The sequence below is a fragment of the Watersipora subatra genome, chromosome 2 (assembly GCF_963576615.1).
Source record: "Watersipora subatra chromosome 2, tzWatSuba1.1, whole genome shotgun sequence".
Taxonomy (NCBI): domain Eukaryota; kingdom Metazoa; phylum Bryozoa; class Gymnolaemata; order Cheilostomatida; family Watersiporidae; genus Watersipora; species Watersipora subatra.
Genome location: NC_088709.1, coordinates 42,369,624 through 42,387,564, shown reverse-complemented (window position 1 = coordinate 42,387,564; position 17,941 = coordinate 42,369,624). Strand labels below are relative to the sequence as shown.

The window sequence follows — 17,941 nt, the reverse complement described above, 5'->3', positions numbered from 1 at the left end:
ATGGCACCTTCTATCTACACACATAGAAGGTGTCTTCATAAGTTAGTTTTCAGGTTTTCGGCACAATTAGACACTTTTTTGTCTTCTTATATAAAGTTTATTATGAAATAGCAAAAATTATAACGAAATATGTACACCATAGAAGTAACAGCCCAACTCACTTAGAGAGCAGTTAGAAGTCAAAGAGTATGCACATCTATATGTACATCTATGTCTAGGCAAATTCATGAATTAAACTCATGGATATAATCACATGTCTGAGAAAGATCATTTGTTACAGCTATAGAATACATAATAAAAGTATAGATTTATATCACCAAGTTTTGTATTTTTACAAGCCAGTAGAATTCTGAAATATAAACTAACATTCAGTAATGATGATATGTCAGAAGTTAATAAATTATTCTGTATTTCAGAATACATCACATAGAATTGCGAGTAAAGTAAAGGAGGCATCTTTAAAAATGAACTTACACAATATTTTAGTAGATTTTAACAGAAAGTATAAGTATTTTGCTATCATTAGCAGTAGTTTTTGATTGAAACGCCAAGATATTTTAAAAATAAAATTGGCGAAATTTTATTGAGGTTACGCTCAGAAAAATTCGAGCAAAATGATATCACTAGTTTTTATTGTTGCAATAGTAGATATCGGCTGTTGCAATCAAGTTTGTCTTTATCCTGATGGTCTCTTTCCAACTATAAATATCAAAATCACACTTTCTCTTGATCTGAGAGTTTCAACCATGATCACGTTTCGTCAATTTTAATCTATAAACATCTTGGCAGTCAGATCCCCTCAAACATAAAAAAAACCTCAAATGGTAGAAAAATATTAATACTTTCATGTAAAATCTATTGAAATTTTGTGTAAATTTATCTTTAGGGTATATATTGAGGCCTTTGAGGCTAGCTTTTTAATACGGATTTTTTTTTAAAGAAGGTGTGTATCATCTGACGTATTCAACTGTGTCAGCTCTTGTTTATCAGGAAAGAAGGTGTGTATCATCTGACGTATTCAACTGTGTCAGCTCTTGTTTATCAGGAAAGAAGGTGTGTATCATCTGATGTATTTAACTGTGTCAGCTCTTGTTTATCAGGAAAGAAGGTGTGTATCATCTGACGTATTCAACTGTGTCAGCTCTTGTTTATCAGGAAAGAAGGTGTGTATCATCTGATGTATTTAACTGTGTCAGCTCTTGTTTATCAGGAAAGAAGGTGTGTATCATCTGACGTATTCAACTGTGTCAGCTCTTGTTTATCAGGAAAGAAGGTGTGTATCATCTGATGTATTTAACTGTGTCAGCTCTTGTTTATCAGGAAAGAAGGTGTGTATCATCTGACGTATTCAACTGTGTCAGCTCTTGTTTATCAGGAAAGAAGGTGTGTATCATCTGATGTATTTAACTGTGTCAGCTCTTGTTTATCAGGAAAGAAGGTGTGTATCATCTGACGTATTCAACTGTGTCAGCTCTTGTTTATCAGGAAAGAAGGTGTGTATCATCTGATGTATTTAACTGTGTCAGCTCTTGTTTATCAGGAAAGAAGGTGTGTATCATCTGACGTATTCAACTGTGTCAGCTCTTGTTTATCAGGAAAGAAGGTGTGTATCATCTGATGTATTTAACTGTGTCAGCTCTTGTTTATCAGGAAAGAAGGTGTGTATCATCTGACGTATTCAACTGTGTCAGCTCTTGTTTATCAGGAAAGAAGGTGTGTATCATCTGATGTATTTAACTGTGTCAGCTCTTGTTTATCAGGAAAGAAGGTGTGTATCATCTGATGTATACAACTGTGTCAGCACTTGTTGATCAGGAATGACTTTGAAATATTTCTGTCAAGGTTATACTGACAAGTGTATTCTTCATCTAGCCAACTCTCTGTCACATTCCTTATCATCACATAGAGTGATACCGAGTCAGATCTGTAAATATAAGTTATACTGCTACTTTACAACAAACATAGACTAATATTGTTCCATTCTTAGAAACCATATTTCTACACAAAACACTTCTCTCATGATATGTAGTTTGAAAGTTAGAATGGCAAATGTTGTTATATGTTAAATACAAATCAATTTTCTGTCCAAAGACTTTTCTATTACCCGGGCAACGCCGGATAGCATCGCTAGTTTTTACTATAGTAAGATCCGTGTCTGCCCGTACATTCATCCGTAGTCACTTTTAGTGGTTAGGAAAAAATATTGCTTCAGGCAGGATTTGATCTCACAACATTGGTTTAGCAGCCTTACCACCTGCACCTATCAACTGTCTGATTACAAGGCAAGAATAATTGTGTGTATAGTTATTATATCTGATGATCTCTCACAACACCAGACTGCCAGAGTACTAGTAATAATACTACGATTCTGATCCAAAGAGTTTCTCAAGTCACAGGTGCATTATGGCTTACAATCTCAGAGAGATTATTGCACCGTCATGTGACTTGGTCTTATTAAAAATGAACTCGTACCAAATTTTACTAAACTTTATTCGAAAGTATCGGCACTTTTCTATCAATTGTGACTGTTTTTATGCTTGAGGTAATCTGACTGCCAAGATCTTTCAGGATTAAAATTGGCAGAGCTTGATTGCGATTAAATCGCTCAGAAGTTGCTACTGTTGATATACATGTAGTTGATATTGGCTATGGTGTACATGTCACCATGCATTATGTGACTTTATTCTATCAGTCTCTTTGCAACTATAACCATCATAATTTCACCTTCACTTGACTTGAGCATTTTAACTGGGATCAAGTTTTGTCAGTTTTAACCTTGAAACATCCTGGTAGTCAGACCACTCCAAGCATTAATAACATTCCCAAATTATAGGAAAATATTGATATTTTCTGATAAAACCTACTAAAGTATTGTGGAATTAGTGGATTTGAACTCACATCACAATTCAAAGAATATTCCAACATTACCCAGGCTCTAAACTAGGCAGTACTTGTTGAGTATTATGGTATTACTGTTCACAGTAAAGTTTCAACTATCAAATCTCTAGCACAAAGTTTATTTGCTTTAAAAATACCTGTTAAGATTGCAATTATTTTTATTTTTTTAACTCATTACAATGCCCAAGAACTTAAAATAGATACTTCAGTTATTTACGCTTAGCCTAAGTTCTTAGTCTAAGTGCATTATACGTAAAAACTGATGTATATGAAAAAAACTAAATGGATACAGGATAACCAATACAAAAGCTTTCATTTATTACTTTGTAGATAAATTCAATTAGATAATAAATTAGATAAATAAATTCTAGAAATAAGGTAATGATGAGTAGGTTATGCAATATGTACATGTAAGTCAGGGTGATGGTGAAGAGATGTGGATATAACTTACTCTTACTTACAGGTAAGTGTAGCCAGAACTATCATAGCTTATATATTTGTACGTTTGCAGTTTTTTTTAGCCTCACTACCCTCACATATAAAACTTCAATATTTTAAAAAAAGTCAAAACTTGTACTTAGAAGCAAATAATTTCTAAATTTATGTTGGCCAGATCTTAGCTAGAGATTTTACTGCATGTCCTAACATCAACCAGTTCTACACAAACCAGAACTTGTCTGGTACTGTGTTTAATCTCTTTACATAAAATATGCTAAATTAATTCACCTCTTAGTAAAAGAATTTTCTTACAATAGATATACCCGCTCTTGAGAACCCAAGCGTATCACAGTATCTAAGGCTATGTGGTTACCCAACCACAGCACAAGAGAGGATTTACCACTTAAATCAGCTAAAATGGCAGAAGGTGAAACTTGATGCATACCTTTTCATCCTGCTGTAGAGGCCATCTATTGAGGAGATGGCAATAGAGGTGCCGTTACGGTATGTCAGCAATATGTACCACATGTCAAGGGAGTCACTCAGTGGGTAGGAAAAACTGAGTTTACAATATATCCTTACAGTGTCTCCTTTTCTGTAACATGCCTTTTGATGAGGCATTATACTCAATGTTGGTGGTCTAGCCTCAGGGGGTGCATCTGCAAGTAGTGTGAGATCCTTAAATTTCAATGAGTTTGTTTAATGTTTCCATACTATCTCCCACTAGCTGTACAACAATTACTTCTAGTCAGAATTCTCTATACATACAAGTACATGGATTTTGTTAAAGGTCCACAGCTGCCAACTATGTTGGTTATTAGTTACACTGAGTGTTATTAGTATAAAAGTTTACCTTTTACCATGACTACACTAGCTGTTACCATAACTACAGGGTCACATTAGCGTAATGACGCACAGACAGATGTGTAGGCTCCCTGATTAGTAAGTAGAGTTGGTGTTACATGTACACAGTAGAACTCACTCTGACTTAGACTATACTAAATTTAAACAAACCTTTTAACATTCATCTAGCCCCGCCTTCCTTCAACTAGCCCTATGTTCTATTATACTTATTTTACTAGAGTGACTCTCTAGCCCCACCTTCTTTCAACTAGCCCTATGTTCTACAATACTTATTTCAACAGCATGAACACCATTGGTCCTAACAGCTAAAAGTTCAAAAACAAAAACTAGCTTTGACACTAAACAAAGATGGATGGCCAGTTAGAGTCTCTCACCTGCTGACACCCCCTGACACCTGCTGATAGCTCAATTATTCAATCACTCACATACAAGTGTCTACTTATGCAGTTAGCTGCCTGTATATATTTTCTCTCACTGTATTCTTATAAAACATAGAATATAACATAAAATTAAAAACTGTTTTCTGCCATGGTAGCATATGGTATAAAACATTTGACTTGGGCTAACAGTTTTACTAAGACGGAGTTGTCTGTCCATGCCTGGCAGTGGCTAATACAATTATAAAGCTTACCAAAGCCACGGACTAGAATGTGATGAGATATGCTGTGTGTCCTGTTTGCTGCATAGGCTTTGCACGTGTAGACTGTTTCATGGAACCCACTAGGAAGGGGCGGAGAGGTAAAGGCGATGCCATAAAGTAGCATAACTTCTCTGGTATTCTCAAACTCATGAGTGTCAAGGTTGGAGGGGCCTAAGGCTACTCCATCTCGTTCCCTTGCAACAAAAATGGTAGATTATTATATTTTTGAGCAGTTCAATTGTACTGCCTACAAATACAGCAATCATGAACCTAGACATGTAGATTAGAGTGGTGACAATGGTTAAGTCTGATTATAACAAAAACAAAAAAGGTTTCCATCTGTTCAAGATGAACTTATACAAAAATCTTTGTAGATTTTATTAGAAATTATTAGTATTTTATTTATTTGCAATTTATTTTAGTGTTTGAGGTGATCTGATTGCCAGGATTTTTATAGATTAAAATCAATAAATTTGGTTGTAATTAAAACGCTCAGAAGAAAAATCTATGCAAAATTATGTCACTGGTTAAATTATCGTTGTAATAGTTGATATCTGCTGTTGATGTCACTAGTGGCTATAATTGCTGTAGTTGATATCTGCTGTTGATGTCACTAGTCGCTATCATTGCTGGAGTTGATATCTGCTGTTGGTGTCACTAGTCGCTATCATTGCTGGAGTTGATATCTGCTGTTGGTGTCACTAGTCGCTATCATTGCTGGAGTTGATATCTGCTGTTAGTGTCACTAGTCGCTATCATTGCTGGAGTTGATATCTGCTGTTGATGTCACTAGTGGCTATAATTGCTGTAGTTGATATCTGCTGTTGATGTCACTAGTCGCTATCATTGCTGGAGTTGATATCTGCTGTTGGTGTCACTAGTCGCTATCATTGCTGGAGTTGATATCTGCTGTTGGTGTCACTAGTCGCTATCATTGCTGGAGTTGATATCTGCTGTTAGTGTCACTAGTCGCTATCATTGCTGGAGTTGATATCTGCTGTTGATGTCACTAGTCGCTATAATTGCTGTAGTTGATATCTGCTGTTGATGTCACTAGTCGCTATAATTGCTGTAGTTGATATCTGCTGTTGATGTCACTAGTCGCTATAATTGCTGTAGTTGATATCTGCTGTTGATGTCACTGGTCGCTATAATTGCTGTAGTTGATATCTGCTGTTGATGTCACTAGTCGCTATCATTGCTGGAGTTGATATCTGCTGTTGGTGTCACTAGTCGCTATCATTGCTGGAGTTGATATCTGCTGTTAGTGTCACTAGTCGCTATCATTGCTGGAGTTGATATCTGCTGTTGATGTCACTAGTCGCTATAATTGCTGTAGTTGATATCTGCTGTTGATGTCACTAGTCGCTATAATTGCTGTAGTTGATATCTGCTGTTGATGTCACTAGTCGCTATCATTGCTGTAGTTGATATCTGCTGTTGATGTCACTAGTCGCTATCATTGCTGGAGTTGATATCTGCTGTTGGTGTCACTAGTCGCTATCATTGCTGGAGTTGATATCTGCTGTTAGTGTCACTAGTCGCTATCATTGCTGGAGTTGATATCTGCTGTTGATGTCACTAGTCGCTATAATTGCTGTAATTGATATCTGCTGTTGATGTCACTAGTCGCTATAATTGCTGTAGTTGATATCTACTGTTGACGTCACTAGTCGCTATAATTGCTGTAGTTGATATCTGCTGTTGATGTCACTAGTCGCTATAATTGCTGTAGTTGATATCTACTGTTGATGTCACTAGTCGCTATAATTGCTGTAGTTGATATCTACTGTTGATGTCACTAGTCGCTATAATTGCTGTAGTTGATATCTGCTGTTGATGTCACTAGTCGCTATCATTGCTGTAGTTGATATCTGCTGTTGATGTCACTAGTCGCTATAATTGAGTTGATATCTGCTGTTGATGTCACTAGTCGCTATAATTGCTGTAGTTGATATCTGCTGTTGATGTCACTAGTCGCTATAATTGCTGTAGTTGATATCTGCTGTTGATGTCACTAGTCGCTATAATTGCTGTAGTTGATATCTACTGTTGATGTCACTAGTCGCTATAATTGCTGTAGTTGATATCTGCTGTTGATGTCACTAGTCGCTATAGTTGCTGTAGTTGATATCTGCTGTTGATGTCACTAGTCGCTATAATTGAGTTGATATCTGCTGTTGATGTCACTAGTCGCTATAGTTGCTGTAGTTGATATCGGCTATTGCATTCAAGTTGAAGCATTACGCATCTTAATTCTGTCAACCTCTTTGCTATTACAGAAGTCATAATCACACTTTCAATTGAGCTAATCGCGATAAAGTTTTATTAACTTTGATTTTGAAACATACTTGCAATCAGATCACCTCAAAGATCAAAAACAATCGCATATAATAAAAAATACTGATACTTTCTGATAAAATCTACTAAGATTTTGTGTAAGTTTATTTTCAAGCTAATGTAAGTCTCTGAACCAGTTCTGGTGTATGAAACTAGTTTTACAGATTTTAGTGATTTCTGTACCATTATGAAAAAGTGTCTCTCAGTGCAACAAGTTTTACCTAGAGCCGCTACTGCACCAACTTTATGAATTACAAAGTCAGCTGTTTCCTTTCCCATAGTTTTATATTGTTGGGTACTCAAACTATAGCTGTGGTTATTTACTTCAAAAGATCACAAGTATACCAGGATGATGGGTTATTCCAGAAGAGACACTCCCTGAACATTTGGAAGAGTGAAGCATTGTTAAGGTGGGAGTTGTCTTTTCTACATCTGTTTAATTCTGTGGCTATATATAGTATTCCCAAGTATAATTCAAGTTTTTCCTTTGCTACGAGTGCTATTTAACAACTCGAAGCCCATTAACTGATGTTGTAGTCATGTCATTATCATTTTCATTATTATTATTATTCCTAATACTATTATTAATGGATAGAATGCATCTAGAATTTTGCAATAAAAATGCTTAAACATGACTCACCATGTAATGCCAGAGAAGCCTGTAGAACAGCAGCTGATGATGAAAGGTCGACCAGTATATGTATAAATAATTACAGGAGGATAAACAGAAAGATACTCCATTCCAACGGGTTTCACATGTGAGAGATCTATAGGCAGAACAATAGAATATAAATGAAAACTGTTAACAGCATCATCTATATTTTTACTACTAATAATCGAACCACGAACAGCTATAGTCTAAGTGTACATCAGTAGTAGGTAGGTTTGATGTATTGGTTACAGGCTTTTTTCCTACCTGCAAGACATCTATGAATGGCAACCTAAAGTTATGGTTTATTTGAGGATAGCTGTTGGTGTTTTAGTCATTATCTTACAAAAGCTGCACATCATGGAAACATTATCTGATGATTACAACAGTATAGGAGCTATGCTAAGTACCTCAGCTACATATACAGTCATTCGCTTATCATGTATTCATGTGTTTTAGCTTCAGTTCCAACTGATGGATTGTTGGAGAAGTTGCTCCACACATATTTGCAGCTTGGGTAAACCTGCAGCGACTATAGTGCACCCTCGAGTTACGGTGTCCCTGTTATACATTTTTTTCAACTCATGATGTAGAACATAAGGAATTTTTGTCCGCGCCATATGATATTTTTTTCGCCATACAATATCAACAAAAAATGTCTTTGAAATTAAATTTTGGCAGTTGGTGGGCTGAATATGTCAAAATAACAAAGATACCGATATGCTATTCGCCGAAATGCTTCTCACAACTCCTGAAAGAGATACGATGTTCTCTCTCTCAGTTCAGAGCTATTTATTATAAGTTATAGGGAAATTGAAACCGGAGACAGCTCAGTGATAAAATATTAGACAATGATAAAGTTGAGTAAGTATTTTTTGATTTTGTAAAAAAAGCATTTAGAACCATATACATGGTATAAACTGCATAGCATTCCTTATAAAGAGAAAATGTTATAAATTGTTATATATTGTAACAGAGGGTTTAGCACATTCACATTGTAAGCTTATTAGCCTAAAAATTGCTGTTTGCAGGTAATTATTTATATACCCCCACTCTGCTTTTTTCATACCTTCGGTTAAACCTGAACAAACGCGTGGCTATAGGTATAGTAATATTAAGCTATGATTATCTGTAAACTTGGAGTTGCCTTCTACTTGACTTATTGAGCAATAAGTGACTGACAATAATTATTCTATTTTTAGCAGCCACCAATCTGTTTGCTGTAAGAGAAACGTCAAGCTGATGATCGTGAATTATGGGAATTTAATCAAGAAGCAACCTGCTTGTGTTTATAGATTGTTGATGAACACTCCTTCACTTAGTTTCCATCTACCCTTGTGTACTACCATGACAGTAAAAGTCAACAGTAAATCTTTTACAAGGAAGGAAGAGATGTTTCATCAGAGTCCAAAGATCTCAAATGTGCTTTAATAGGAAACTCTCCGCATGTCTCGGCCAAAAAATGAATCTAATGATAGATCTTATTAACTTTTTCTGCAGGTGTTTGAAATCAAACTATTGGAATGTATATTTGAACTGTGTTTGTGTCTATTTTACCGAGTTGTTAGCAAAATCAGTTGCTTTAGTTTAAGTAATCCTCGGAGAGAACCAAGTCTCTTTACATCTTCTCATCAGTAAAATACTCGTATACAAAAGTTGATAAACTCAGTAGCTGCATTGAAAATGTTCTGAAATTATAGTCAATACTGACACTAAGGTAATACGATGGTACTCAGACTATGGTACTTTACTCATTTAAGAAGTTGGTAAACAGTTAGGAGTTACTCCGCCACTGTCAGTAGATCGTCAATGTTTAATAGATTTTTAAAATAAATCATCACTATTACTCTTAGACCATTACTGGTTTATTGATTAGATCGATATATTGGGTAGAAAATGTACCACAGTCTATGATAGAAATTTGAACAGCAAGTCTTCAATACATTTGAAAATTAATAAATACCGTAAAACCTTTAATTGAACCCAACCTTTATTTGAAATCTTTATTTGAAAATTAGAAGTGCTACCTGTACTTAGGTCATTGACTGTGGCTTAATCAGAGCTCGTGACTCATTTCGCTGACTGAACAGCAAAGGTTAAATTATTACGCATTTAGTAGCAAGGAAACAGCAGAATCAACTTTTGCTATCAATTATTACAGAAAAAAACAAAAGATGTTTTTTTTCAAATTTGAAAATGTTTTCAAAGATTTCAAACTTCCAATTTTTTTAAAGATTTCAAATTAATCTTCATTATTCTACATGGCCAGCTGTGGTAAAGAATTGTGTAGTAAACTTTATGAAATGTGTAACAAGTTCAACAAATATTGTACTTGTCCAAATCTAAAAAGCAACAACAACATCTTGCAGCTTCCATCTGTTCAAATAGTTTATATCTTTAATAAAATGTCACTCTCTGTTTAACAGTTGAAAATGTTTTTCTAAAGCAGTTATCAAAGCACAATCACCTGAGATAGCAAATCCAAATTAAACCAGCATTCAGTTAAGGGTACATGTTTGTATCAGCATTCACTTAAGAGTACCTGTTTGTATCAGTATTCACTTAAGAGTACCTGTTTGTATCAGCATTCACTTAAGGTACCTGTTTGTATCAGTATTCATTTAAGGGTACCTGTTTGTATCAGTATTCACTTAAGAGTACCTGTTTGTATCAGCATTCACTTAAGGGTACCTGTTTGTATCAGCATTCACTTAAGGGTACCTGTTTGTATCAGCATTCACTTAAGGGTACATGTTTGTATCAGTATTCACTTAAGAGTACCTGTTTGTATCAGTATTCACTTAAGAGTACCTGTTTGTATCAGCATTCACTTAAGAGTACCTGTTTGGATCAGCATTCACTTAAGAGTACATGTTTGTATCAGCATTCACTTAAGGGTACCTGTTTGTATCAGTATTCACTTAAGAGTACCTGTTTGTATCAGCATTCACTTAAGGATATCTGTTTGTATCAGCATTCATTCAAGGGTACCTGTTTGTATCAGCATTCACTTGAGGATACCGGTTTGTCTCAGCCTTCACTTAATGACTTTAAGGATGAAATTCAATTATGTATTCTTTAGTATAGGAATAACACAATACTTATTCAAGTACATCAGTTAAGACCCCTTAAGTCAAGGCACTCAAACTCTTTTATACATACTGCTACCACCACACCTTAGTTGTGGTATCCTAGGAGAACCTGACACTCTTATCTTATATTAAGGTAATTAGGACAATATTAGACAATTTGAAGAAACAAACTTATATATCTTACTCATTTAGTAACATAGCAGGGCTATAAGAGTAATATTCTCAGACAGATAAGACCAACTTCTTCCACATACCTGAAGATATGTTGTTGCCAGGGCAGATGATCTGATATCCTGCTGACATGTGGCTTAACGCTGCCAACAATGTCATCACAAAATAACTTTTCATATGTTCTATTCCTTTTGGTAGCATGTTGTCTTCTTCCTTTGCAGTCTACCTTCCTTTTAACTACACAAGTAATCACCTGCTTTGTGTGTCACTCGTGATAGTGATTGTAAAGTGAACTTAATTGCTGAATGATTGCATCAACCAATGGAATCAAGCACTTGTATTACTCTGTCAAAACCTTTTGGTGGCTTAACTTTATGTAGTCAGCTTTGATTTATACCTGATGTGGCCTATCTATTGGGTGATTAAACAAGAGCGATTCATAGCCTTTATAGCCTTTGTTCCCACAAGCGAGTAATCATTGTATATTCTAAGAGAAAATGCAGGCACTGAGTCACCTTTGACCTCAGCAATGATTGGCAGTTAGGCAAAGCATTATAGCCGCTATGCTGCGGTTCCTTCCAATAAATTTATATGCAATCAAACCTCTTCTCACAATCATCTCTAAAAATAAACTTGCTGACACCTGATGTAAATTTTGAGCTAGTATTTGACTTCACACCCACAAAAATTCTAATTTACAATTTTCAAAGTTTCACAAAACATTGCAGGTTTTTAAGTGGAAAAAGGATAGGTAAAAGTTACAAGAGAAAATTTGAAAATAACTGAATATACTACATAAAAACTATAGAAAACTAAAAAAGCTAAAAGACTATATAAACTAAACCAGTTTAAGCATTGCTTAGTTCAAATTTAAAAAAGTCACATGCATATCTCTATAATATTCTCTACTTCCCAATCTACAAATACTGAGCCAACACTTCCTTTCACATGTTGAAGTTACATTCAATCATTCATTGATTATCATTCAATTTTGTTGATTTGTTCTTTTACATATAATTCAGTTTTTAACTGTTGTTTTATATAGTTTTCTGCAATGTGTATGTTTTAATACTATGCAAAATTAACTACCTGCTGTAAGGAACGACAATAAATTTCTGCTCAGTTAAACGAATAAAGATAATCACTGTGTATTCAGTTGAAAATATTTGATTCAAGATATGATCGTTTTAACATGAAAAGTAAATCTAAAAATGTTATATTTTTGTATGAAGAAGTTGGACTGTATTTGAGAAAATCAGTTATGAGATTTACCAACTGCTGTGTTAACAACTGCTGTTTTCAAATGTCAAGCTAGATGGTATTTAAAAATGATTTATCAAGTTATGCCTAATTGTAAGGCTAAATCCATGTTTGTGCCTATTCTATATATTTTTCACATACAAACTATAAACCAATACTCTGAGATCTCACATCTCAGTATAAACAAGTGTTTCCCATTCTTTAAAATATTACCAACTGAAGCGACTTAGTCTCTGTTCTTGTACAGAAAGGTCAGCAGAAGATGTCTTACAGCTGCCAGTGAAAGATGTTTGTCACTGCTTTATACTCAGTACATGTACATCTCTCCTAGTCTGAGCTGAGCTGTTTGATGTGAAGGGAGTTCATTGTTTCATTTCAAGTTTTTGTTTTTTCATTTTTGTATGATGTTAAGTTTTGAATATTAATCTTATTGCATATCTTACATTTTACAACTGCTAGAAGAGTAAAGTTCGGTCTAAATACATGCTCAGCATTGCATCTAATTTAGCTATGCTGGCCTAAACATACTGTTATATAATAACATACTACAACATAACATAAGAAGTTTAATAAAATATGTTATTCTATCATATGTTGTAGTATAATATAAGGTGATGTGATCTAATTCTGTTTAATACAACATAAAATTATATGTTTTTATATATTGTTATATAATACAATAGAGGATAATATAATAACTTATGATACTATATAAAACAACATAATATGTTGTAGTATAGAATAAAATAAAATAATATTATATGTTGTAATATATCATAATATCCTAAATTGCAATATGATAATATAGAATGTCATGGTACAACATAATACGCCAAACTTTAATACAATACAATGTTATAGCAATATAATATGACATGAAGTGACTTAAAATAGTAAAATAAAACAAAGTCTGATATAACACAATTATAATATATGAGTTATTAATTTGTAGCTCAATGATATTGTAAGATTTAGATGGTATTAATATGTATAATTAAAACTACAAAATAAGTTAATACCTAGCGTTAACAGGTTTCCTAGTAACTATTGGTTTAATGGTATCTATTGAATGTGACAAGTATTGTGTTTATAACCCAAAGGGGTGTCTTTGTTTACCAAATCACCATGAAACATATTTAACTAGGTGTGACTAGAATATCATGATTAGTATGCATATGCAAATAAAACATGTTGAAAAAATCCTTAATCTTATTTCCTATCACAACCTGTTGGCCAGCGCTTCAAACAAACAAGTGCTTGCTGTGAAATACTAGCAAATTCTTCATTTTCATTCCTTTAAAAAGTATTTCTACAGTTTGATATTTATTTTTTATTGAATGCTTGATAAGAAATCTTTATAATGACAGCTATACCGCCGGAATGTGAGTTGGTAAGCGACAGCAACAGAAGAAAGAGAAAAAGATATAAAATACCTATAATATACATGTAAGTCAAATTAGAATAGTATGTTGAACTAAAATATACAGGAGCAGGAACAAAACATGAAATCTAATAATACATTGGGAAAGGTAAATATATGTTTAAAAATAAATCAACTAAGTATATACATAAGGAATACTCCCTAAGTACTATTGTTAACTAAGTATATACATAAGGAATACTCACTAAGTACTATTGTTAACTAAGTATATACATAAGGAATACTCACTAGATACTATTGTTAACTAAGTATATACATAAGGAATACTCACAAGGTACCAGTGTTAACTGAGTATATACATGAGGAATACTCACAAGGTACCAGTGTTAACTGAGTATATACATGAGGAATACTCCCTAGATACTATTGTTAACTAAGTATATACATGAGGAATACTCCCTAGATACTATTGTTAACTAAGTATATACATAAGGAATACTAACTAGGTACTATTGTTAATTAAGTATGTACATAAGGAATACTCACTAAGTACTACTGTTAACTAAGTATATACATAAGGAATACTCACTAAGTACTATTGTTAACTAAGTATATACATAAGGAATACTCACTAGGTACTATTGTTAACTAAGTATGTACATAAGGAATACTCACTAAGTACTATTGTTAACTAAGTATATACATAAGGAATACTCACAAGGTACCAGTGTTAACTGAGTATATACATGAGGAATACTCCCTAGATACTATTGTTAACTAAGTATATACATGAGGAATACTCCCTAGATACTATTGTTAACTAAGTATATACATAAGGAATACTAACTAGGTACTATTGTTAATTAAGTATGTACATAAGGAATACTCACTAAGTACTACTGTTAACTAAGTATATACATAAGGAATACTCACTAAGTACTATTGTTAACTAAGTATATACATAAGGAATACTCACTAGGTACTATTGTTAACTAAGTATGTACATAAGGAATACTCACTAAGTACTATTGTTAACTAAGTATATACATAAGGAATACTCACTAGTTACCAGTGTTAACTAAGTATATACATAAGGAATACTCACAAGGTACCAGTGTTAACTGAGTATATACATGAGGAATACTCCCTAGATACTATTGTTAACTAAGTATATACATAAGGAATACTCACTAAGTACTATTGTTAACTAAGTATATACATAAGGAATACTCACTAAGTACTATTGTTAACTAAGTATATACATAAGGAATACTCACAAGGTACCAGTGTTAACTGAGTATATACATGAGGAATACTCCCTAGATACTATTGTTAACTAAGTATATACATGAGGAATACTCCCTAGATACTATTGTTAACTAAGTATATACATAAGGAATACTAACTAGGTACTATTGTTAACTAAGTATGTACATAAGGAATACTCACTAAGTACTATTGTTAACTAAGTATATACATAAGGAATACTCACTAAGTACTATTGTTAACTAAGTATATACATAAGGAATACTCACAAGGTACCAGTGTTAACTGAGTATATACATGAGGAATACTCCCTAGATACTATTGTTAACTAAGTATATACATGAGGAATACTCCCTAGATACTATTGTTAACTAAGTATATACATAAGGAATACTAACTAGGTACTATTGTTAACTAAGTATGTACATAAGGAATACTCACTAAGTACTATTGTTAACTAAGTATATACATAAGGAATACTCACTAAGTACTATTGTTAACTAAGTATATACATAAGGAATACTCACAAGGTACCAGTGTTAACTGAGTATATACATGAGGAATACTCCCTAGATACTATTGTTAACTAAGTATATACATGAGGAATACTCCCTAGATACTATTGTTAACTAATTATATACATAAGGAATACTCCCTAAGTACTATTGTTAACTGAGTATATACATGAGGAATACTCCCTAGATACTATTGTTAACTGAGTATATACATAAGGAATACTCACCGAGTACTATTGTTAACTGAGTATATACATGAGGAATACTCCCTAGATACTATTGTTAACTAAGTAATATACATGAGGAATACTCACTAGGTACTATTGTTAACTGAGTAACTACATAAGGAATACTAACTAGGTGTTAATCATTTTGGCATACATAAAGGGCTATATCCTTTCCTTGCTTCATTTATCACACATGATATGGAGTCGAAATCCTATTTAAAATAGGAATATTGCATTTTTGTATCATGGCCGACATCAATTATATTACTAGCAGTTGTTATATTAATAACTTGATTGATTCACAAATTATACAGTTTCAAGGTATATTCAGTAACACTTTTGAAAATCTCCAGACAAAACACTCCATTAAGTTTCAGCTATAAATAGAAACAATTGCTATTTGTACAGATTGAGACTTAATGGGTTGTCTGAGGTTTAGATGTACCATAAAATTCAGGTACAGGTGGGTTCTTACAGAAATTTCAATAGTATAAACCAACTCAATGATTAATAGCGTTATGATTTATAGCCTCAAAATATACTTTTTGCAGGCACTTGAAATAATACAAACTTACTAGAATTAATTGAATGTTAAATGTTCAATCATCTGTTGTCACGTATCTTGACTCTGACAATGAGTGCAGCTTGCCAAAGTTTTGCTAGCAACCTATATTTGATTGGCCAATCCTTCATAATCCAAAGTAATTTGTTACAAATACATTCCAAGTTCACATTGGTTGTCATGTTTATCGATTATCTCATTTCAATTTGACAGCTTTTCAACCAATGAACAAGTGCAGTTCTACTGATTCCTGAACTCTTATTGGTTGATATGTCAACCAATAGGCAAGAAAAGAAAATAGTAAGAAACTATTCATCCGCGAAAAGTGATGCGACTTTTAACAATTGAAATTATCTGTGATTCAAAAACAGCTAAAGGCCATATTTTAGGATATACAACATATTTGTGAATTTAGTCATCTGAGAACAAAGGTCAGAACTGTTAGGGATATATTAGCATATCACAAGAAGTATTTAATTAGCATTTGTAATAAGCCTGGTTAACCCTCTTCATTCTCCCTCTTAACTACTCTCTCCACTCCCCCTTCCCAGCACCTCCCACCCCATCTCTCCTATCGATTGATTATAGATCAGCCCTTTAGGTAAACAATAGGTCTGGATTAACTTGTCCGTCTCTTTAAAATTTTAATTAAGCATTCTAGTTGTATTTTTCAATATTAAACATAAATGTCCAATTTCAATAATTAATTTAAATATCTAATCTTAATATCTGTCCTAAATATCCAATCTATATGAATATATATATAAATATATATAAATATATATATAAAAATATATATGAATATATATATATATAAATATAAAAATATATATAAATATATATATACATATATATATATATAAAAAAATTGTTTCCTCACCCCGGTTAACCCGTATGGCTGGTAGTTTCTGCTCTCACTCGGGTCTCCTACCAGAGACCTGGGAGTTTGAGCACTCGCCTCAAGATCTTAGCTGTTCCCAGTAGCGCACTTTTCTGCAACTCACCTGAGTTGATTGCTGTTGGTATTTGGGCAAGCCACATTTTATGCGCCGGTGTTATTGCACCCAGTGCCCCAATGACTACTGGGATTACAGTTGTTCTTACATTTCAGCATTTTTCAATCACTTCTCCATGAGGGAGATATTTCTCTAGCTTTTCTTTTTCTTTGCTGTCTATATTGTAGTCATTGGGTACTGCTATATCTGTTATAGTAGCCCTCTTGTTCTCCTTGTCCACCACCACTATATCTGGTTGGTTTGCTAGAACATGCTTGTCAGTCTGGATGTAGAAGTCCTAGAGGATCTTAGCGCGATCATTTTCATTGACCTTACCAGGAGTTTCCCACCAGTATTGTGGTTTATTAAGGCCATACTCGTCACATAGACTTCTAAATACAACACCTGCGACATGATTATGCCGCTCAGTGTATGCATTACCTGCTAGCTGCTTGCATCCAATGATGATGTGTTGGATGGTCTCAGGTGCATCTTTGCACAGTCTGCATCTAGGATCGTCTCTAGTGTGTTAGATTTTATATATATATATAATAAATAAATGAAAATAAATAAAAAATAAAATAAAAAAATATATATATATATTCATGTATAGATGAGAGTATATATATTCTCAAATATATAT

General features: G+C 33.5%; 1 protein-coding gene across 1 annotated transcript; it reads right to left on the bottom strand.

Moving 5' to 3' along the window:
* Positions 1 to 1,611: 1,611 nt before the first annotated feature.
* LOC137387578 (uncharacterized) lies at positions 1,612 to 11,424 on the bottom strand. Its single transcript, XM_068074042.1, has 5 exons — positions 11,176 to 11,424; positions 7,821 to 7,947; positions 4,832 to 5,034; positions 3,782 to 3,995; positions 1,612 to 1,924 (listed from the first exon to the last, which is right to left on the bottom strand). Exons 1-5 carry the CDS (start codon positions 11,291 to 11,293, stop codon positions 1,798 to 1,800), a joined length of 789 nt encoding a protein of 262 aa, XP_067930143.1. The 5' UTR covers positions 11,294 to 11,424; the 3' UTR covers positions 1,612 to 1,797.
* Between the last annotated feature and the right edge of the window lie 6,517 nt (positions 11,425 to 17,941).

Excerpts from the sequence above, each read along its gene's own strand:
- LOC137387578 (XM_068074042.1), bottom strand. The coding sequence starts at position 11,293 with ATGCTACCAAAAGGAATAGAACATATGAAAAGTTATTTTGTGATGACA. Across the intron at positions 7,948-11,175 it reads TGGCAACAACATATCTTCAG|ATCTCTCACATGTGAAACCC; the intron begins GTATGTGGAAGA and ends TTCTGCCTATAG. Across the intron at positions 5,035-7,820 it reads GGCTTCTCTGGCATTACATG|GGAACGAGATGGAGTAGCCT; the intron begins GTGAGTCATGTT and ends TTTTGTTGCAAG.